This window comes from Typopeltis vanoorti, chromosome 11 (assembly GCF_054136105.1).
Source record: "Typopeltis vanoorti isolate ZY-2024b chromosome 11, IOZ_Tvanoo_1.0, whole genome shotgun sequence".
In the NCBI taxonomy this organism is placed as follows: Eukaryota; Metazoa; Arthropoda; class Arachnida; order Uropygi; family Thelyphonidae; genus Typopeltis; species Typopeltis vanoorti.
The window spans coordinates 71,332,218-71,356,435 of NC_143559.1; the positions used below are offsets into that span (position 1 = coordinate 71,332,218).

General features: G+C 34.0%; 2 protein-coding genes across 4 annotated transcripts in view; one reads left to right on the top strand and one right to left on the bottom strand.

Moving 5' to 3' along the window:
• LOC150101718 (uncharacterized) overlaps positions 1-10,618 on the top strand; it is a 75,702-nt gene extending 65,084 nt beyond the window's left edge. Inside the window, exon 5 of the mRNA XM_090399989.1 lies at positions 10,476-10,618. The gene's annotated coding sequence lies outside the window, so the exon portion shown is untranslated. The remainder of the gene's footprint in view (positions 1-10,475) is intronic.
• The window catches only part of LOC150101719 (embryonic polarity protein dorsal-like), a 103,986-nt gene that overhangs the window by 9,173 nt on the left and 70,595 nt on the right, over positions 1-24,218 (bottom strand). For all 3 annotated transcript variants that reach the window (XM_090399987.1, XM_090399985.1, XM_090399986.1), the window contains 2 exons: positions 22,006-22,239; positions 14,581-14,673 (listed from right to left, as the gene is read on the bottom strand). In XM_090399987.1, the coding sequence (XP_090256113.1) occupies positions 14,581-14,673; positions 22,006-22,239 (327 nt within the window). The remainder of the gene's footprint in view (positions 1-14,580; positions 14,674-22,005; positions 22,240-24,218) is intronic.

Consider the following 24,218-nt stretch of genomic DNA (forward strand, 5'->3'; position numbering starts at 1 on the left):
AAAAAACAGTCATCATCATCCATTCCTTACACGATACAGCCTACAAAATTTCCATGAACATAAAGGAAACCAAGAGCTACACTATCTTAATTCTGTTCTTCCAAAAAATGGTGACAACAGAACATTAGTAAAAAAAATTCTACCTCAACCTCCAAAACAAACAGAAGAATAAATAAACCAAGAATATAAAGGAACAGCGATTCTCCCATATATACAATCAATCACAGCACAAAAAACAGTCATCATCATCCATTCCTTACACGATACAGCCTACAAAATTTCCATGAACATAAAGGAAACCAAGAGCTACACTATCTTAATTCTGTTCTTTCAAAAAATGGTGACAATAGAACATTAGTAAAAAAAATTCTACATCAACCTCCAAAACAAACAGAAGAATAAATAAACCAAGAATATAAAGGAACAGTGATTCTCCCATATATACAATCAATCACAGTAAGATTGCTTCACCAAAAAAAAAAAAAAAAACCTTAAAAGTATATTTCTACCCAATCATCTGAAACCTCCTAAACCACCACATCTTCCAATTAAAAAAACAGGTGTCTAAAAGATCAGCTACAGTTGTGGCCACACTACATAAGGCAAACTGGCAGATCTGGGGAGACACACTGATTAGAAGACATCAAGGATGCTGAGAATAAAAGAAAACACAAATCAGGGCTGTTATCACATATACATCAGATACAAAACATCAAACAGAATGGCAACAAACTGAAATGCTCCACGTTGATTACTGCTTTTGCCCAAGAGCATTCAAAGAATCAGCTGAAATTATGAAGTATCCTCTACAGTGCAACAAAAAACAAGGGATGATTTTATACCAAATCTGGTCTTCCATAATCCATCACAACACACTTGTATCTATGAACCAGCATAACAGCAAATGCATATGTTCCATTGTTAGACATTTTCAAATATTCTTCACTAGAAATGTTAACTGTTATTAGTTTGCTTGTAGTTTTTTAATTTATTTCTGCTATTTCCTGATGAAGTTAAGCAAGTGTTTTCACAAAACTAGTCGAATTAAAAGTTTCTTTTTGACTTCTTTGTGTGGTTTAATGCTGGAAAATAGCGATTCTAATTATACATTACTATTGTTGCACCCCGAATGATTTTGATTCAGAACATGAACAAATCATTCAGGGCTCAACAGATTAACTAAAAATTTAATGAAAACTTTATAAGCAATACATTCTTTATAAGAATGTATTACTTATAAAGGGTGATGAGGTATAGCATTGTATTAAAGTGGTATATTATTCAAAATTTTGTTAAGTGAACAGGAAATCATTTGTATTATATCAATCAGTTAAAATTAGCTTAAATAAGAATATTCCACTGGATAACTTATAAGAGTAGGTCCAAAGGTCTAATACTCGCTGGTGTAAAGCCCGAGGCTGCTTCATACACAGAAGGCGAAGTGCTTAAGCAGTTCCGAGAAATCTGCCATAGCAAAAATGCTGAGATCATCATGAGAATGGCATAGCGCCATGTAGGAGATCCAGAAAAAAGGAAAAGGGGGCACTGTGCAAAGAAAATATAAGCGGTTGCACAAGGACATACAGCCCTTTTTTTTTTCCGGACAGGTCGTGCGATAGGCAGAGATGCGTGTCGGCGGGAGAATTGAAGTAGTCTACTCGAAATGCAGCAGACGGAATTCCAGTGGAGTCAGCGAACGCTTTCCTAGCAAGCACTCACAAGCTCGTAGAAGTCCCCCATAAAATCTCCATAAAATGAAGTAGCCATAAGTGCGTATGAGGGAAGACCTATCTCGCAGGAATCTGATGCTGCACGTGGCACAAGGAAGGATCCAGTTCTCGGGAACAACAAAGGCAGTACAGACCAGCAGACCTATTCCACATTCAGTGAGGGTAATGTAAAACTTTGTTATATAACTCAGAACTAGTTTGTAGGAAGAAAATTAATGTGAGAATTGCTTCATGTCAGGACATTACTAATTAGAGAACTCTAAGTGATTGATGCAATACGGTGCAACCTGATGCCCAATTGTCTAATTGAATTAGACGAATTGTTAGAAGGAATTTAGGACCATGTACGTGTATTATGTGGGTTATGGTTAGAGCTTAGGTTGAAGTTAAATTAACTTTGTAACCCCAAACAATAGAGGGGATAGACAGAAAAGGAATTGTATTGTTGAAAACTATGGTTAGTGACTTGCTAGATAATGGTTTAATGCATGCACTGCGCAGTTCTTAGAATGAGTTATTTTCTTTAACTTAATATTGATGTGATTTAACCTATTGAAAGTGTATCTAGATAATATTGTATGTTGTATATAAGGTTGATAATAAACATGTATTCTCTTTTAAAATTGAGTTTTGCCTGATATTGAGTGTTGACTCACCACTCATAAAAGTACGAACCTAAGGCAGGAGGGAGTTGAAATGTTAGATAAAATTTGGCCATGACTGATAGAAGGAATTAGTGTCTATATGTGTGTAGGATTACTGGTAATGTCTCTCTGAGTAGTATATTAATCTATCATAGGATATAGACTGGTGCAGCCTTTTAAATATAAATTCGTTTATTCTGAAAAGGGGACAGGACCAGATTCTAAGCAAACACATAGAGCGACTGCAAAATAAGGATGATTGATGATAGAGGTATAATAGGTATACAGAACGATAATTTCCATAGATAACGACATAACACTATCAAGGTATTTTTAAATGAGAAACAAAGACCTGTTACACAAATGCTGTACAGCTATACAGATCTATTCTTCAGCTAGCCTGGTTGGCTAATGTGGATAGCATATAGTTCTCTAACCAACAGATTGCGAGTTCAAATATCACCTTGGACACGGATGTTTCTAAAAGCCTGCTCTGGATGAGCTTATGCAGATCCTTTAGTTTATAAGGCTTATCTTTATATAAACTGGATATATATATATATATATATATATATATATATATATATATATATATATATATATATATATATATATATGTAGAAAGTATTTTACCTTGGGTATGATAAATGTTAAAGATACCAAGCTATTTTAAACCTGGTTTTACTCCATTTCCCAAGTAAACAAACAGACAAACAAGTCAAGTTTGCAGTTTGCACCTGCAAGTGTTGCAAGTCTAGCTGATCCCGCACGTAGTGCAAGACCTGCTTATTCTACTTTTACCATGAGTTGCCTTGGTTTTGCACTACGTGCGGGGTCAGCTAGACTTGCAACACTTGCAGGCGCAAACTTGACTTGTTTGTCTGTTTGTTTACTTGGGAAATGGAGTAAAACCAGGTTTAAAATAGCTTGGTATCTTTAACATATATATATATATGTTTTTAAAAATAGATTTAATGACTTAAAAACTGAGATTACTTATAAAGATTTAAGAATAATACAACTAGTTTCGGCTTATAATAGCCTTCATCAGGTATTCTTAAAGGAAGAGAATAGTAATAAACATTGAAGTGTCTAAAAAACTGGAAAATACATGTAAAAAATCGCCACACATAATTGATACATAAAAAACGTATTTTTTCAAGTTGTTCTAACATGCATGCCATTGTTTATGTAATCTCGGTTTTTAAGTCATTAAATCTATTTTTAAAAATGTATCACAACAACCGAGTTGAAGCATATAATCACATATATATATATATGTTACGGTTAAAGTGATAAATCCGGTTATTATTAATAATTACCGGATTTAAAGTGAATAATTAGAATTAAATTAATCACTTTAACAGGTTAAAGTGAATAAATTCTAGAGGAGTCTGGTAAATGTAATAAAAACATGTTTATAGGTTTTCATTTGCAACAGAAATTATAACAGCTTAGGTTAGGTTAGTTTACAATGAAAAAAGTAAGGAAAGTACTTCTTTTGCACTCAATAAAATCAGAAATCATTATAAACTAACCTAACCTTTATCAGTTGGAAATCATTAAGCTTGGCCCACAACAACGTTTATCTTTCATCCCCATTAATCTGCCCATAACAAACTACAACTACACTCTGGTTTGACATGCGATATGCGGGTTAGTTTAGGTTAGGTCAGTTTATAATGATTTCTGATTTCATTGAGTGCAAAAGAAGTACTTTTCTTACTTTTTTCATTATAAACTAACCTAACCTAACTAATAAAGGTTAGGTTAGTTTACGTTAGGTTAGGCTAGTTTATAATGATTTCCAACCGATAAAGGTTAGGTTATATGATTTCTGATTTCATTGAGTGCAAAAGAAGTACTTTCCTTACTTTTTTCATTATAAACTAACCTAACCTAAGCTGTTATAATTTCTATTGAGAATGAAAACCTATATACAAAACCTATAAACATGTTTTTATTACATTTACCAGACTCCTCTAGGAATTATTCACTTTAACCGGTTAAAGTGATTAATTCTCGTAAATTATTCACTTTAACCGGTAATTATTAATAATAACTGGATTTATCACTTTAACCGTAACATATATATCCAGCTGTTTATTTGCTCACTAAATTATCATTAACTGAAATTTTTAATGTATTATAAAAAGTACAAATCTGACTATATCAGGATAACATATGATATCCTGATATGGTCAAATGAAAAAATATTTGGAAGATCAAGACCTGCGCATGGAATTATGAAACGGCAGGAATGAAACAAATTAAAAGATAAAGAACAAAACCATGAATTATAAAAAAAATTAAGAAATAAAAAATAAAAACAAGTATATAAAAGAAAAGCCAGCAGTGTGAATGACAGTGCTGGCCATTAAATCGTTATGTGATTTTAGATTTTTATATATTCAGCTATTATTTTTAACACAAAAGTGGGAAGAGTGTACATACCAGATACAAAAAATAATTCAATTACATCACTAACACAAATATGCCAGTAATACTTACAAATAAATCTAAAGGATAAAATTACTTGTATATATATCTGTAAGCAAAGGATGACATCAACTATCTCCAAGCTTAACAGATGAATGTCGCCTGAAAAAATAGCCTCTTGGCTCTTTATTGTAGTAATAATAACATATGGGTATACCGGTCTGACAATTCGTTAGTAGGGGTATATGTAAGTTTGGTTCACTTAAACCTTGGTATTCCCAGGTCTACCTACTCACTGATGAGACCTCAATAAAGGTCGAAACCGGTCTGGGTAGTGACCTCTCCTCATAATGTAAAACAGTAATACATCTCCTAGGAGCTGCGTTTTACATTATGAGAAAATATTAAGGATAGTGACGGAGCTTGCTCCACCTTTTTCTCTGAATTGCCCTAGTGTTGTACTACGCAAGTGATGACTTACACTTGGACCCGCCGATAGTTCTTCAGTATGAAACTCTTAGATTTCGATCTCCGAGTTTCGTACCCGGCTGTAAAATAATACGCAATTTATTATCCCCTTAACTTAACAGATGAATGTTATGCCTGGAGATTGATAATTTTGCAGGATTAGTCTATTTGAAATTGCCACAGAAATTATACTTCAGGAGAGGATGGGGGACTTTTTTTTTTGTGCAGACAGATGGTGAAAAGATCTGGGGTGGAGGCTGATGTTTTCCATTGACTGAACCCTCTCATTTTCATAGTTAAGCAATGGTCTAGGTGGCACAGTGAAAGATGTCATACTCTAGGCCAGTATTTTTTCACCTTTGTGAGACTGCAGAAATCCCCCCGCCCCCATATATATATATATATATATATATTTTTTTTTTTTTTTTTTTTTTGCAGAATCCCTGTGAAAATTTTTATAAAAAAAAATTATTGGAGGAATTGAAACAGAACTACAAGGATAGCAGATATAAACTACATTTGCAGAATTTTATTTGTAGATTTATTACAGTAAGAAACATAATAAAGTTCACAAATATAGTTTACATTTGTTAGAAAGGAAATTATGATAATGAACAGTTATACACAAAATATTTTGATAAAAAAAACATAATCCAACAAATAATGAAGTAACATAACTGTTTGAGAAATAATGCAATTTAATAAAAATATTCACCCACTAAATATAAAAATTTCAATGAGAAATAACTTGTACTTAATATAAATTATCAATGTTGTGTAATGTTTGTTAAAGGTCAAGTAGCCATCAAATTCAACCTATTTTGATGTTTTGTCAAGGCTGCAGTGACTGAGAATTTCTTTCAATGTACTTCCACATAAATACATTAAAGGAAAACTGAGTTCAATCCTAAATGCTTTTCCACTTACAGACCCATATTCACTATGAATTATTACTCAAAATTTATCAATGATAAAGCTGTTGTCTGAGAAAAATCTGCTATTCATTCATAAATAAGCCTAAATAGTCAATTGGAAGAACAATGGCACACTGCACCCCTAATTGGAAAAGGCCTAGGTTTGATTCTTGTTATGATGAGAGGAATCATTATATAGGTTTTCTCAACTGAAGATGAGTTAGACAATCTCATATGGAGGTAGCAGGGTTTTTTCTCTTGGAAACTCAGGTTTTTCATCCTGCATACAGAAAAATTGGCCATGAGAATGCACACAATTCATAGACAGAAAATACTAGTGATGGTGGTGGTGGTAGTTGTGGGTGGCAGGTGATGCTAGTGGTGTTCTGTGTAGTTAGTGGATTAAGTGGTGAAGATGGAGAGTTGTAAAGTAGATTGCCCTACCTTGATATGTCTCTGGACTCCTTGGAGGTGTCACATAATAATAATAATAATAATAATAATAATAATAATAATAATAATAATAAAGCATTTATTGTACTGTTGAAACTGAATGGATCCAAAACCCTGTCTTGGATCCTGGCTTGAAGGAAAATACTCATCAAATTTAAGTAACAACTTTTTCAAGTGATTGATCATGATAATTTTTAGTTAGAATTGTAATCTTCATTCCTCTTTCTGCCCTTTAAAAGCACTGAACACATTAAAGGAATTATTTTAAAATTTTTGAATCAAAAGTTTCATTTTCTTCTATTTTTTTTTTTACAACTGCTGAATATATTTTTTTGTGTTCCTTTAATAAATAACATAAACTCAATCAACAGTTGAAATTTATCTGCAGCATAACAATTTCATTCAAATGTATGTTTTTGAATAATTGTACAAGATCACAGTAAAATTGTTTAATAGAATGTTTCTTCTCTCAGTTCTTTTAATATTCAACCTTGTGAAATCCAGTGTTGTGTCCCTATATCTAATATAATTATTCTTTTAGTCTTTTATTCAAATTCTCGTTCAACTCTTTCTCAGGTATCATGTGGTACCCCTGTATAACAATGGAATTGCCCAGGGTCAAGCCAATACCAGAATATCAGAGTATCTGAAATCAACCTCTCACAAAACACTAAGAAATTTTTTTTTTTTGCTGCGCCACTGAGCGCTTTTAGATTAAATATTATCAATCAAGAGGCGATCTCTAGATAGTATTTAAATGATACCTTGACTTTTGCAGATGTGACCAAAATCTCTTCCTTCTAATTTCCCGCCTAGGTTCGTGTTAGTTTTTATAAGTGGTGCATCAGATTCCAAAAATCACAGATAGACTTAATTGTATTCAAAAGCAAGGTTTATTAGATACTATAATTATATACATACAGTACATGTAAACTTAAATCTCAATCTAAGGGAGTTACTGACAGTCAGGTTAACATTAAAACATTCCAATATCACAAGGATACTCAGACTGACTATTGTTAATTTTTTCAGAATAAATCAACATTAAAACACCTAAAATATGTAACAATCTCAATAATTCTTTTCTAATTCAGTTTCAATCAAACCACTCAAAATAGCATCTATATCTTTTACAATCTTGTCATTAATAGCAATTCTTTACTCTGAACTTTATCATTACCTCTTTAAACATATAACATAATTCGATCACAGTAGGAGACAGTAAATATATGGTAATTTTCTGAGGATCACTACATTTCAGTTCTATATAACATTATTAATGTTCCTTCCTTAGATTCACAGCATGGTACAAATCCTTTCATTCATAGTTAACAAATACTATAAAGTCTACTTATCTATCTTGAACTGCATCACATTAAGGGGTCCTCAGGAATCTGTCTCTCCTTAATCGAAATATCCATAGGTTCCTATCTGGCTTTCTGTGGGCGGCCGGGATTACTCTTTCTGCGGAGATACGACCTTCTAGTTCTGGCAATGCCTCTATCAAAACCCTCCGGAGTGGAGGCGCTGCCATCCTTCACCCGCTCACGACACCGCGAGACCAACACCAGGAGATCAGGAACAAAAAAGCCTCGTGTGTGGGGGTGCTTGACCCTTATATTTTGCCTTAGTTCCCGGTGATTCTCGCACTCCGCGATGTCCACCTAGCGCTTTCACGTAGGTCAACGTCACAGCATCCAGCTCTCTCCGCTACGTTTTTCATGCGCTGTCGGCACGCGAATGCCCGGGGCAAACCGCTCCCCTCGCGTTACTGCTTCCTGACCTCTGGACTTATATCCCCCTCAGAATTTGTGCAAATCATTCTATAGCTTCTAGTACTTATTGCTCTAACAAAAATGTTAATTGTTTACACTTCCACTATTATTTATACTAACTAGTGAGTGATCTCTTATCGAAATATTATATAAATAACTATTTGTTTTCTTTTAGTTTGAAATATTTGATATATCTACAAAGCAGTATTTTAATACCTAGAGACAAGCATGTTATAATGTTTCTTATTGTGTGTTCGCTCTGTTATACAATGATAAGATGAAATATCTTATGTTCCAGCTTATCAGGGTATAACACCAGCACACTTTAATATGTTGTCATAATGTTTTGTGAGAAGAGCCCATTTCACTGCATAATATTGCAAACAGTTTTGAATTAAGAGAGCTGGATTTTATAAAATTTACTGTTTTAACAGCAGCTGTTAATACCAGATTCAACTCAGTACTTAAAATATTCATTTGCTAACATTTCTTGGTGTGTGTTTTCTACCTTTTGTTTACAGAGCACATCAGCCATTCTATCATTAAATTAGCAATTAAGAAATAACCTGATGACAGAAAAATTCATTGCCAGTTATATGTCTATTCAAATTCCAAGCAGTTCAGAGATTCTGCTTTAATTTCATTTTTCTTCCAATTTACATGCCTAATTGTAGGAGTGCCCTCCCACAATAAATCCTTGAACTCCTTGGCAGTGTCATGTAATAATGACGATGATAATAACAGTAATATAACAAAGCCTTATCTAGAATGTCTCTTGACTGATCTAAATGAAGAGCATAAATTTGATATTTTGAATTCTATAAAAATTTGCTGATGAATATCTTCACTCATCACGATTACAGGAAATGGTTATCATTAGAAAGGAGTATGGTTTTAATTTTCTTAACCAATTTATTGCCAAACATTATGTAATGCAAACTGATATCAAAAATCATGCTTTGAACTAATTTACTTTCACAACTGTAAGCATATACTGTATCCCTGTTTACTGAGGTTTTAAGTTGTCCTTTTCTTTAAAACAAAAATAAAAGAAAAAAAATCAGCTGACAGTCTGATACTACGTCGACTGATTTTTGGAGTAGTGTTTCTGGATTATGTACAAAATAAAAAAAATTAAATAATTTTAAAAAATAATAAAAAAAAATCCTTATTCCTTACCCACAGTACTAATGTACAACTAGTTTATAGCATTTCATTGCTGGAAGAAAAATAAATAATAAAATGAAATAAAATAGCAAATTGGCAGTGGAAAACAACTTCCTCATTATAGCGCAGATACAAATCTGAGAGACTACAGATCTTTCTGCTGAAGGTGTCATCCTGATATCTTCAGAAAGAGCAAGATCCCATTATTGCACCTACAGAGGAAGCCATATAGGATTTTATAATCCAACCTTTTTTTGTATGCTCATCTGTGTTTGTCTTCCTTTCCTGCTTCCTCCACGAATGCACATTCATATCTTTGTGCTCATGAAGATGCCTTTCTGTTGATGATGTCATCCTGACATCTTCAGCAGAAAGAGCAAGATCCCATTATTGTACCCATAGAGGAAGCCATATAGGATTTTATAATCCAACTTTTTTTTTGTATACTCATCTGTGTTTGTCTTCCTTTCCTGCTTCCTCCATGAATGCACATTCATATCTTTGTGCTCATGAAGATGTCTTGGTGACCAAGGAAAAATATTGTTTGATATTTTGATATCAGGATGACACCTTCAGCAGAAGGATCTGTAGTCTCTCAGATTTATATCTACACTATAATGAGGAAGTTGTTTTCCACTACCAATTTGCTATATAATAGCAATCAATTTGCTTAAATAATAAATATGAATATTATGATGTGCATTAAAACTTATTATTCTGAAACAATGTATCTTGCATCAATAAAATTTTCAGCTTATAACAGTGATGAGAGCATCAATTTAGAATTTAGAAGTAGTAGGGTCTGAAATTTATGCATTTTATATATAAGATGGCATACCAAAATCTCCCTAAAATTCTTGATCTTTCCATTGTGTATTTTTACAGATACTTTCATGGGTGATGTTTCTTCCAACATCCATTTACAGTTTCAACTGTTACTCCTGCTCATCTTTCATTTCATCTACCTCTGTTTTCTGGAACAGCCTTTCCTATGAAGTATTCCCCAAAGACTACAATTTCCAGCTATTCAAAAAGGAATATTATAGACAGCTTTCCTCTCTCTCTCAATCCCTGTCCACACATGGCATCAGTTGCCTATTGGTTCTGCAACTTGTCATGTATGGGAGTGATATTAAAAATAATAAATAATAATTTTAAAAAATTTATGTGTGTGTGTATTTTTTTTTTTTTTAACCTCAGTCCACATACAGCATCAGGTTGTTATATGTTCTGTACTTCTTATGTGTGAGCGATATAAAAAACTCAGCACATGCACACAGCCTAAACTTAAAAACACTGTTATGCAGTTAACAAAAAAACTTAAATTGCATTCAGGTGTCACTGCTATATCATATATAATAACATTTGGTGATATTTGCATGAAACAAAGTTCTACATTTGTGTACTAGATGAAAGATTTCAAGATCTACTGATTTTATCTTAAACTGACTGGTTTGAGGGTGCTTAAGGGTCAAAGCTGTATAACTGAGAGGAGACCTCCACATAGCCTTTAAAGGAATGCGGAGAACCGACCAGGGCTTCTGACCTAATGTCCAATCCTCACCTTCTCGTGGTGCACCCTGTTGGGTATCTACTTTGATACTGAACGAACGAGGATGGGCTGGCAATTTGGGATTTAGTCGACCAAATTGCATTCTTATTGGTTAAACCAAAATAAAAAAAATGATGGTACAACATGACAAAATTTCATGCCGGCTGGTGCGTCGCACGGTTAAACAAGGCCCATGTTGTTTTCGCCAGGGAACCAGGGCGAACAGCGAAAAGTCAGCTACTGGAACAAATCTGAAAACACACCCCAACTCAACATCACCAGAGTTAAAGATCGGTACTATCAATGTAAGAAGCCTGAATGGCAAAGAAATGGAGCTAGCTGAGGAATTAGATAAGTACCAGATCGACATAATAGGGGTGACTGAAACAAAAAAGGCCAAAAACTGGTGAGATCTTTCTGAGCAATAAATACAAAATGTTATATTCAGGCAATGACAATCAAGGAAAAGAAGGAGTAGCCATAGTATTCAACACAAAATACGAGGCTAATCTTCTTGAATGGCAGTCAGTCTCAAGTAGAGTAATGTGGGCAAATATGAGAATGGGGAACTGGACAATGAGACTTATTTGTGCATATGGTCCCACAGAAGGTTCTACTAAGGTAGAAGCGGAGGGATTTTTTGATGCTTTAGAAAAAGCAACTGACACAATGAAAAGGGAAAAGTTGGTCCTTGTTGGGGATCTAAATAGCAGAGTAGGAAATGATTGTGAGACATACAAAAATATTTTGGGAAAATTTGGAGAAAAGAGCAAAGCTAATAATAATGGCAAATATCTGTTGGATTTCTGCTCAGGACATGGACTGGTTATTACTAACACCATGTTCCAACATAAAAATGTGCACAAATTCACATGGAGAGAAGAGGCTAGGAATAAGAAAAGTCTCATTGACTATGTTATTGTTGATAGTGATGTTTTCTGGTGCAGGACACCAGAGCGTACAGAGGATTTGAAATTGGAAGTGATCACTATTTAGTCTTGAGCAGGATAAAATTTAATTTCATATTGAAAAGAATAACATGTAAGAAAGTTTTAAAATGAATAAAAGTTGAGCAGCTCTCAGATGTGAACTGTAGACTAAAATACGGAAAGATTATTGAAAAGAAAATGAAAGAGTTTGAGAACAGGAATCAAACCTTGGAGATTCAGTGGCAAACTCTGAAGAAAACATTGATTGATTCTGCCAGAGAGGCATGTGATGAGGTTGTGTGCAAGGATAAAAAAATCAGAACTCCCTGGTGGACACAGAAAGTTAAAGAGGCGGTGAAAGAAGAGAAGAAAGCATATCAAAAGTTCCTGGCAAATAAGTCAGCTTTTACTCTTACAGAATACAGAGACAAATGTAAGAAAGCTAAACAGTGTGTAAAACTAGCTAAACAGTGTGTAAAACTAGCTAAACAAAAGTCATGGGAGGACTTTGGCAAGAATATAAAAAATAAATATTCAAGAAAGTGGCAAAATATTCTGGAGGTTGTTGAAGAAACTTAGGAATGGAGGAAAGAGTGCTGTAAAAGGAGTCAGAGATGATAAAGGTGACATGAAAACAGGAGAAAAAGATATCCTTGAAGTATGGAGTAATTACTTTGAAAAACTGCTAAATGAAACAAGCAGTGATGACAGCACAGTGATAAAAAACACTGACCAGGCATGCAGTCAGGAATACATATCCATACTTGAAGTAGAAAAAGCCATCAAAGGCTTGAAATGTGGAAAGGCAGCAGGAGTAGATGATATTCGACCAGAAATGCTGAAGTATGGTGGTATAAAAGTCTTACAGTGGCTGCACTGCATAGTTCAGAAAGCCTGGATAGAGGGACGAATTCCCGATGATTGGAGTAGAGCTCTCATAGTACCCATATATAAAAAGGGAAATAAAACTGAATGTGAGAATTACAGAGGTATTTCCCTACTGAGTGTTCCTGGCAAGAACTATGCAAGTATACTTGAGAAACGGTTGAGAAGAATTGTGGAAGAAAAGCTTGGTGAAAAACAAGCTGGATTCAGGCTAAATTGAGGCTGTCAGGATCCAAATAGTCAAGAAAGCATGGGAATATAACAAAGATCTGTATTTAAGTTTTGTCGATTTGGAAAAGGCATATGACAAAGTGCCAAGAGAGAAGCTATTCCATACGCTGCAGTTATATGGTGTCAATGGGGCATTATATCAAGCAATACTTAGTCTTTATTTGAGTTGTAAGTCAGCAGTTAAAATTGAAGGAAGTACAGGAAGATGGTTTAATGTTAAATCTAGTGTGAGACAAGGATGTACATTATCCCCTCTGTTATTCATTATCTATATGGATCACATTATGAAGGAAAGTGGTATTAAACCTGATATCAAAATTGGAGATGTTAATGTCAGCTCTTTGCTTTATGCAGATGATGTTATACTTCTAAATAAATCCGCTACAAGTCTGCAAGATTCTCTGACTAAATTGAATAGCTGTTGTAATAGATATGGTATGAAGATCAGCAATAAAAAGACAAAGACAATGAAAATAGGCAGAATCATTGAAAATGTCAAATGTGTTGTGAATGGAGAACCTGTGGAACAAGTAAAACATTTCAGCTACTTAGGCATGATTTTTAGTGAAGATGGTAAATTAAATATAGAAATAGACAACAGAATCAGCAAAGCTGGTATGGTGGGAAGTCAATTGAATAAATTCATGTGGAATAAGAGAGAAATTAGTCGGAACACTAAATTAGCTGTATACAAGACAGTGTTCAAAACCAGTTTTAACTTATGGATCTGAGAGCTGGGTCAGAAGTAAAACACTTGACCAAAGACTAGAGACCGCAGATATGAGAGTCCTGAGAAAGATTAGAGGCGTGAACAGATGGCATCAATGGCAATATCATATTAAAAATGAGGATATTAGGAAAGAACTTGACATTGTCAGCATCCAGGAATGCGTTAGCAGAGCTAATCTCAGGTGGTATGGTCACTTAAATAGAATGGGAGAGGAAAGATTAGCAAAACAAGTGTTCTCTGCCAGGTTGGCAGGAAAACGACCCAGAGGAAGACCAAGATATAGGTGGATTGATATGGTACAAAGTGCCTTAGACGATAGAAATATAAGATCTGATAATGTTGGAGTCTTGACAAGTAACAGACTGATTTGGAGGAAAATTGTAGATAAGAAGTTAGTAATGATGTAATTTTTTCATGTAGTACTATCATATCCTGTACACCCCTTGAGGGTACATGGCAGGAATTTGATGATGATGATGATGATATATATATATCATGCAATTTGGTAATAATTGCATGAAACAAAGTTCTGCATTTGTGCATCATATCATATAATTACTAGATAAAAGATTTCACGATTTACTAATTTTATTTTAAACTGACTGATTTGATACACACACACATTTAAATAATAAGTTGATTGAAATATATAATTATACTTACTCCTTTCATTCAGAGGAGCTATCAAATCAAAGAAATGTTCATGCATAAAACTGTTCTCATATTTTTTACGTTTCCTCAGTAATCCTTCTGGATCTATAAAATAAACACAAAAACTTTCTGAAGCTTTCTTTGCCTTATAACTATTAAATGTTTTGTGTAAGACAAATGAAATAGTCAGAAAACAGCAACTGACTTGGAATAAGATTTGCAGAGAGAAGTTTATTAAAGAATCCTCAAAACATACAATCTGTTGTAGATTAACTCTAGAGATGCTAAAATCATAGTAAGTTACTTGACATCTGACCTATCATCCTAACTTCCACATCTTCTGACCATCTCAGATTTGGCTTTCATCCTGGGTTGTGCTGATATATTTCTACCATTGTTCTTGAGTGTTGTAGTGCTGCAGTAAATAATAGAAGTGTATTGATGCTCACAGTGGCTGTCTTTTGTTGATAACTGTTTATCAAATTCATAAATGCAATGCATTCCCTTTAATGACAGTCCTTATATTCATAGTTAAAAATAAAGTGAACTGTAACCTCAAGCAAATATTGCAGCAGGCTACTAAATGTATTCATAACAAATATATATATATATTTTAATACAAAAATATAAAAATTGATTTTTCCCCTTTTGTGAGAATGGACAGTTACTGTTATTAAAAAAAAAATTAATAATCACTTTGTTAAAAAAAATTCATAGAAATGCACGTAGCTATATATTTGGTGAGAAGATAAATTTAACATTTCCATAAATATATGAGGAACCTTTATCTGGTCTCTTTTGAGACCAGATAAAAGGTGAGTTAACCGGTCTCATATGGAGGTAGGGAGGTTTTGTCACCTGGAAACTCGGGTTTTTCATTCCCCAGTAAAGGTTAACTGACCCAGTGAACACATGGATTACAGCCATGAATATCACCCTTAGAGGATGCAGCAGAGGAGTGACAAACTGGCTGCATTAATTCGTCGTAAGCGATGGATGGGTAGGATAGGACAGGAATAAAGGGGGGGGGGGGAACTACTGCTCCATTTGACAGGGGTTCTATTCAAGTGCAGCTTGCTATATTCTTGCATTTCATTAACACAAGAATAGAATTCCACTATTCAAATTTAACACTATTAATGAGTTATTTTGCCAACATATACCATGAAGTCTAGAAATCTCCTGCCACCAATTAACTGTCTCTTAGCCACCTGTTCCCCTCTCATGGGAAATCACAATGAAAAATCATGGCTTAGTTTGAATGATGTGGTGACCAGCCAGCAGCGGTCTTGTCCTGGTGTTTTACAATATGTTAACTACAGACGTAATTTTTGTTGGCAACATATCAATAGTATAACTTTTTATAAGGAGAGCGCTTGAGAATTAAAGCTAGAAATAATGAGTAGAAACCTCCATATATTCAGCAAGAAATGGAGAAAAATGACTGGGCTTCTGACCCAATATCTAATCCTCATCCCATGACACACCCTCTCAGCAGATATCTACCCAGAGACCTACTGATATCTGCCAGTCCAGTGGACTGAGTAGTTAGCATATCTATTCTCTAACCAACAGATCATGGGTTTGAATTCCATTATGGACATGAATGTTTTGTGATGGTGGTGGTAGATGAACTTTATCACCCATATGAGACCATAACTCTACTAATGGAGGCTTGAAACAGCTTTTATCTCAAGAATAGGATTTCCAGAATATCTAACCTTTAGCCTTATTCCCACAGCACTATTAATGTACTGTATTACAGGTTACCAGCTGAGTGGGATTCACATATAAAAAAAAAAGAAAAGAAAAACCATGAGCATAGATGAATTGGCAATTTGAGACTTTTTACTATTAATTTGCTCATATAATATGATGCAACATAACCAGCTGGGATGTTACCCACTTAAATAAGCTCACTTCTCCCCCCCCCACCCCAAACAGGGGAGGGAGAGAGAGAGAGAGAGGGGACTTCCAATGGCACAATGAGAGTAAACATTGCATTACTATATGTACAAATATCAGTTTCAGATCACTCGCAAGAATTTTAAGTTTCAAACTATTACAACAGTTTACTGATATAGCTTACTTGAAATCTTTGAAAACAACTGAATGATTGTATTTGTGATCTGTAACATGAAAAAGAAACAATTTTTTTAAAAATAATTATTTGAAACATATTCCAATGCTATGTGTGGGATGCAGATGGGAAGTGACAGCTGCCAGTTCCCTCGAGAAGTGACATGGAAATACTGAAGAGACACAGAGCTGAAACAGTGCATTTGTGAGATAGTTATTCAGCTCTATGAGCCAAATAACTCTCCTATGGACAGCAATGGAAATTTTAGGGAAGTATTAGGTGCATCACCATAAACATGTGAACAGTATTCTAAGGATGGTGAATTTAGGATTTGTATAGTGTAAGTAGCGGGTGGGTAAAAAACAGCATCTTGAGTGGAAGAGGATACCTAGATTTTTAGAGGAAATGAAATTGCTTTGGATCTCTAACAGGAGAGGTAGAAATATCAGTTCAAGGAGAGTGAGCTCTGATCCTGTCTGGTGATTTGTGTATTACTGAGAGTAAGGGAATGTAAGCTGAGGTCCTCTGAAATTGTATTTCAACTTGAAACACAATTCAGATACTGTATTTCAACTTGAAATGGAAGTTGTTTTCCACTTGGTTATGCTACGAATTATATATTTGGTTTAATCCTGTATCCAAGTGTAAGCAAACAAAGTTTGCACCTGAAGTCATTTCAGGACTAAGGCAACTCGGGGAAAAGGTGACTTCACATCACTTGCCTTAGTATCCCATAATGCAAAGCACATCTCCTTGATAAAGGATTAAGCCAAATATATAATTCATAGCATATGTCAACTCAGAAATTAACTTGTAATATGTATGATAACTGCATTCCTAAAATATCTTTAATAGTAAAATCTCTATAACAACCTTTAATATACAGAGCACATCTTTATTCTTGATTCAGTCAGAAGACTGAAATGTTAGATACAACAACAGCTGATAAGTAATTGGGAGGAAAATTGTTGATAGGAGATTAGTAATAATGTAAACTTAATCATGTAGATATCATGTAGTTGAGGGTAGATATCAGGAAATTGATGATGAGGAAACTAATTTTGTTAAAGTTCCTAAAATCTAATGAAATTGCAAGACAAATTTGTATGCAAATACCATTTCATGTTCTATTCAGCTATTATTATTCCTCCTATCCTCATAAAATTATTGAAAAGGAGGGAGAGAAACTGCTTCTTTTTTCCCATTCTCATAACAAACATTTAAAACACTAGCATTAACACATTTTGTTGCAAATTCTATAAATGAAGCTTCTGAAATGCCGTTATGAGTAAACTCTCACATCAATATAGCCTACAATGAATACTGCTGATGAAGCAATGTCAGAAAGAGATTTTTCTTCTTAGTCATTTTGAATACAGAGGTTAATTCCTTAATGAAAGCTGGCTTCAAGAGTTATTGAATCGCATTTCTGGTACTCTCTTCAAATGTCTAAATTCCATTTTCTTTCTCCTTCACCTCATTGTTTTTCAGTCAACCATAACAATAATGACTCCCATAAATCAAAGCTGCCAGTTATGTATACAAGTTTTAAACAAAACTCTGACTGATTATCACATAATGCATCTCCACCAAAAAAAGTATTTCTAAAAATTCTAAACAAAAAAGTAACAGTATCTATAAAAAATTGTATACCTTCCTTGTTTCCATTATACAATCATGTTTCTTTGTCATCTATTTCTTATTATTTACTTAGATATATATATATATATATATATATATATATATATATATATATATATATATATATATATATACACAATGTAATAAATTTTTTAACTTGGGGATATTGTATATTAGGATAACCAAGTAATTTTATAAACTTGGTTATTTTAACTCCTAATCCCAAGTATGCAAACAATTAGGTTTGCACCTGAAACAAAATTCTGGTGCAAACTTAATTGTTGTACCATCTTTAGACTTGAACTTTGTTTCAGGCGCAAACTTAATTGTTTGCATACTTGGGATTAGGAGTTAAAATAACCAAGTTTATAAAATTACTTGGTTATCCTAATATATATATGTACATACATATATATATAAATCATGTGTCATTACAAAATTAACTTCCTTCATATTATAACATTTCTTATTAGAGAAATTCACACTTTCTCCTTATTTTTATTTTTGTATTAATCTACAAATATATATATATCCACTCTATATATATATAAAAAGATAAGCCAAAATTTGCAATGATTTTATGTCACGTTTTTTGTCTCTTCATTGTTTTGAGCTGGGTTAAGTCGATAAGCTGAAATTTGAAACATTTTTATGTCACGTTTTTTTGTCTCTTCATTGTTTTGAGCCAGGTTAAGTCGATTTAGCCGTTAAGCCGAAATTTAAAACGTTTCACGTCCAACAATGTGTTTGCTTTCATGAGACAACAATTTGTTGGACGTTTCAAAACAATGGAGAACTGGCTTACCAGCACGGAACTCAGGGGGGGGGGCATAGGTGCCAGAGCCCCCAAGTATATATATATATAGGTATTATTTCTGGGAAAATTCCCATGTTACTCCTCTTGAAGCTATTACTTTTACGGCTATTATAGCCTGTTTTTGTTTAGAAGTGTCCCTTATTTTAAATACATTGGCTTCTTTACTCAAGAAAATTTTGTACATACCTTGTTTAGATGCTAGGATGACTTCATTCTCCATATTTCTGCTGTTAGGCTGTTAAGGGGGAGGGGGTTGACGCAAGGTGGGAAGAATAATTTTGAAAACCCAAGTTTTTTCTATGGCCCCCAGCACAAGTTTTCCCATAAAATCCTTCCCCTTCCAGAAAGAAGCACCCTTAAGTATAATAGTATATCATCATCATCATCAAATTCCTGCCATGTACCCTCAAGGAGTGTACAGGATATGATAGTACTACATGAAAAAAATTACATCATTACTAACTTCCTATCTACAACTTTCCTCCAAATCAGTCTGTTACTTGTCAAGACTCCAACATTATCAGATCTTATATTTCTATCGTCTAAGGCACTTTGTACTGTATCAATCCACCTATATCTTGGTCTTCCTCTGGGTCGTTTTTCCTGCCAACCTGGCAGAGAACACTTGTTTTGCTAATCTTTCCTCTCCCATTCTGTACAAGTTACCATACCACCTGAGATTAGCTCTGCTAATGCATTCCTGGATGCTCACAATGTCAAGTTTTTTCCTAATATCCTAGTTTTTAATATGATATTGCCATTGATGCCATCTGTTCACTCCTTTAATCTTTCTCAGGACTCTCATATCTGCGGTCTCTAGTCTTTGGTCAAGTGTTTTACTTCTGACCCAGCTCTCATTCTTTTCAATATTAAATTCAATTTTATCCTGCTCAAGACTAAATAGTGATTGCTTCCAATTTCAAATCCTCTGTACACTCTGGTGTCCTGCACCAGGGAGAAAATATCACTATCAACAATAACATAGTCAATGAGACTTTCCTTATTCCTTCATTCTCTTTAATTATTCTTATTCTGAAAAGAACATTTTCACCTATTCCCCCCCCTACTCAATATGTGGGATTAGTTATACTTGAAGAAACCATTACAAAAAGCGGTATGTTTGACGACACGCAGGAATGAATGCTGGTAATTTTGATGGCTTAGCCAGATGGTTAGGTTAGTGGTGAGCAAGCTACTACCACCCCAATGTGAATGTGTTAATCTCATCTTCCCACCATCTCTTTGGTCTTCTTGTAGCTCTTCCATCTCTGGGATACTATTCAACCCTTCAGTTTTGAGTCTTACTTCTCACAATATGACCAGCTCATTGCCATGTGGATCATTTAAAGGTTGTTATAATGTCTCTGCCCTAGTCTGAACTCTGACCTAAGTATTGCATTTTCTATTTTGAATACCAAGCAATGATGTTTCTATTTACTTTTTGGGTAATCCTCAACTGCTGGCCGAGTGGTTAGCATATCTGCTCTCCAGCCGAAAGGCTGTGGGTTCGGATACAGACGTGGGCATGGATGTTTGTGATTGTCTGTGAAAGTACTAGTGGTGGTAGTCGGCAGTAGATGGTGTTGGTTGGTGAAGTAGTGAGACGAAGAGTTGTAGAATAGATGCCCTCCTTCGATGAGTCTTTGGATTCCCCAGAGGTGTGATGTAATAATAATAATAATGACAAGAAGTACACAACTGTCAAATATTTTTTTTAAGGCAGATTGGGATGTCTCCTTTGAGTGCTTCATGGTGTTTTTTCTAAGGCTATTTAACCAAGTTGAATTATACATATAATTTCCTCTTCAGAGCTTATATCATGAGTTCTAGATAAGCACAGGAGGTTATTATATCAATTTTCCATATGTACTGGCATTCAGATTATGTATTTATTATGCATTCTTTTTGTTTTGTCTCTGTTTATATTTAATCCTTTATTTTTACTTTCTGCATTCAAGTCATTGATCATTTTTTTGAAGTTCTTCTGAGTTTCCTAAAATGTTATCAGTCAAATCTTGGGTGATTTAGTTCTTTCCTGTGTACTATAATTCCCCTATTTTTCCAATCCAGATTTTTGAATATTTCTTCTAGGACTGCTGTAAATAATTTAGGTATACCATACCTTACTAAATTTGGAACCAGCTAACATTTTCAAGACCATGAATTCTACCTTTTACTCTAAACTCCTTACAGTGACATAGTTACATGACTTGCTAATTTGTATACTGAGAACATCTGACTTTACCAGTTGGCCTAAATATTCAGTACAAAGAAAAGCATATATCCTAGAAAGCATAAAACAGATGACCTCTAGACAATCAGCCAAAGCTAATTCAATGAAAAAGTCATTTGATATTTTAGAAAAAAACAAATTAACTGAGATAATTACATGTTATTAATTTTAAGATTCATATATTGGCTCTCATTATTATCTAGGCCTAGTTGCACCACAAATAATATATATAAGTTCTAATTTACTTAGAACTCCAGAAGAGTGCTAAGTAAATTGAAGTATTCTGGTCTTTGGCAGTTCATTTTGAAAGATGTCTTTCATTAACAAAAATTTCTGAAATAATACAGTGTTGAAGTGAAAGATAGTAGATGTGCAACCATGCGTAGGATGCATTCCCAACTTTAAAAACAGCAGGGCATGAAAATGCTTACCTATATCAATAAAAAATAATACTGCCTAAAAGAATTTAGGTTTTTTAAGAACATAATTACCTGAACACATTTCAGCTAAGCTGGATAAAAATTCTTATTTAACAACTATATCTATCCTGTTGATTTTATTTAACTTAGCTGATATGTGCTCATGTAATATTTAGGGAATTCATATCAATAACAATTTTCTTTTAGTTCTATTACATCTTTTTAAATGTTTAAAGTAGAAATTTACCTCTCTTTAAAGGTAGCAAAACAAAGTGCTTTGCTTCTCCAACAGCACCATCAGAAGGACGACGTAATTGAACATAAACATCTACAGGCTTTTCAACACCGAGAGTGCAATATTGTGGAGTGAAGAAACTAATAGCAGCTTTTTTATGAACACCGCAATTTGGAGATAACTGTCCTGCAGCCTCCCAGATTATCTGATTGTCCTTTTCTTCATAAAACCATACTTCTATGTTATCTGAAAAAAACAATAGCAAAAGTCCTTAACAAGAATTTTTTTTTTTTTTTTTAATTCTCACAAAACATTTATAACAATTTCATAGATCTGTTGGATTTTTTTTTTATTATATTATCTTATTTTATATTATGCAACAAGTTACTGTTTAAAATACAATCAAAAATTTGTATTTTAGATGTCCCAAATTTCTGAAATATTAACTGCCAAGGTGAAGCAAACGTAGATACTATATTATCGTGCTGTTGGAGAAGTGCATACACATTACTGCCAAACTGGTTTCCCAATAACAGATCTAAAATGCTGCTGAAGACAGTAGGTAGGTCATGCCACTCCCTAAGAGACTTCAACATTTTTATGCCTGCCATATGTTTGCTCTTTTTCTGGTTTCATAGATCTACCAATCAGTATTATGTACTGGAGAGTGTATATGTTCACTCTGGAAGTGAGAACTAAAAACAGAATGAGGATATTCTTCTAGGCACAATAAAGCAGTGTCTGGGGTTAAACCTCAGAAATCTAAAATGCTGATGGAACTGATGTTCTAGCCACCACTATGGAGCATGCCAAATTTTGCTGAAGTTCAGTCAGTTGCAGAAACCAAATCCTCTGCCTGCTATTTCACATGAAGGGGAGAAGGAGTCTGTTAGTAGTCCTGAATATATCTGCCCTCCTACTAAAAGGTTAACTGTCAGATTTTTAGGGAAAGACAACGTATACTATAATATTAATTAAAAAACTTTAATTAATACTTTCTATATTTCGGTAACGTTACATTACCATCTTCATGGAACATAAAAATAATGATATGTGCACACATGCACTAACACTAAACAAATATGGCTGAAGACAACAACTGAAGTCACTCTTAGAGTCCTAAAAGGTGCCACCTAGTGTGCTAAATTGGGTAATAGTCTTGGCTATTGGGCTGATGTTCAAAGAATGCAAGCATATTTGAGGCAGTCTCATGCATCCAAATTTGTTGAGGTTTGGAGAGTTTTTTTTAGAGCTGATGCTGATTCCAGGAATAATCTCTCATATTTATACATTCTGCAGTGTAGTAAAGTGGCTTTCTTCCAGCGTATTTTGTGGCGGGTGTCCAAAGCATGTTCAGCAAGTCCTGAGTGGCTGTATTGGTGGAAATGGATATAATCTTTATGTTCGGATATCCTGATATTAGTTGTCCTGCCTGTTTGGCCATAGTAAGACAGTTTACAATTACAAGGCCTACCTGGAGTATACCAGGTCGGTCCAGGGGAAGTGATTGGTCCTTGGGGAAGCAGATAAGAGATGCCAATTTTTTATATGGTTTGTAACAAGTTGTCAAGTCATATTTTTTTAGGATTTTTGTTAGCTTTCCAGAAGTACCCTGAATATAAAGAATGGCGTTAGATTTAGAGTAGTCCTGTAATATTCCCCGCATTTACATCTTTATATCTGGATATGTTTATATATATTTACTTTCTTACTTTATGTCTTCTACTCATATATTCTTTATTCTTAACTTTAGTTTCTACAGATTATCTATTTACCAATGCCTTGAGAACTTTGGAAAATTTATTTTTTAGTTTTGACTGCACCACCAAGGTTCTCCTTTCAAGATATTAGTTATAATTAAGAGTATCTATAGAATCTCTCTCTTTCTAAGTTTACCTAAAGCCTCATTATCAGTCGTGGCTACCCCCTTTTACTATCTCCCACAGGTTCATATTTTTTTTAGAAGCAGTGCATTGATATGGATCAGTGGATACATATCTTTAATATAACAAACAAGTTTATTTGATCAAAAAGCGCTTATACAAAAGAATTGGCTCTTTTCTACTTCAATTCTAAATCTAAGACATAATATCACAACAGATATATATACAATAAGATATGCAGCATTACTAGTCATAAAGAAATCTACTTTCTCATCTCAATATTAATATGTTCATGCTAAATATATCCATTAACAAGTTTCTTTAATTTTAAATAGCACAATT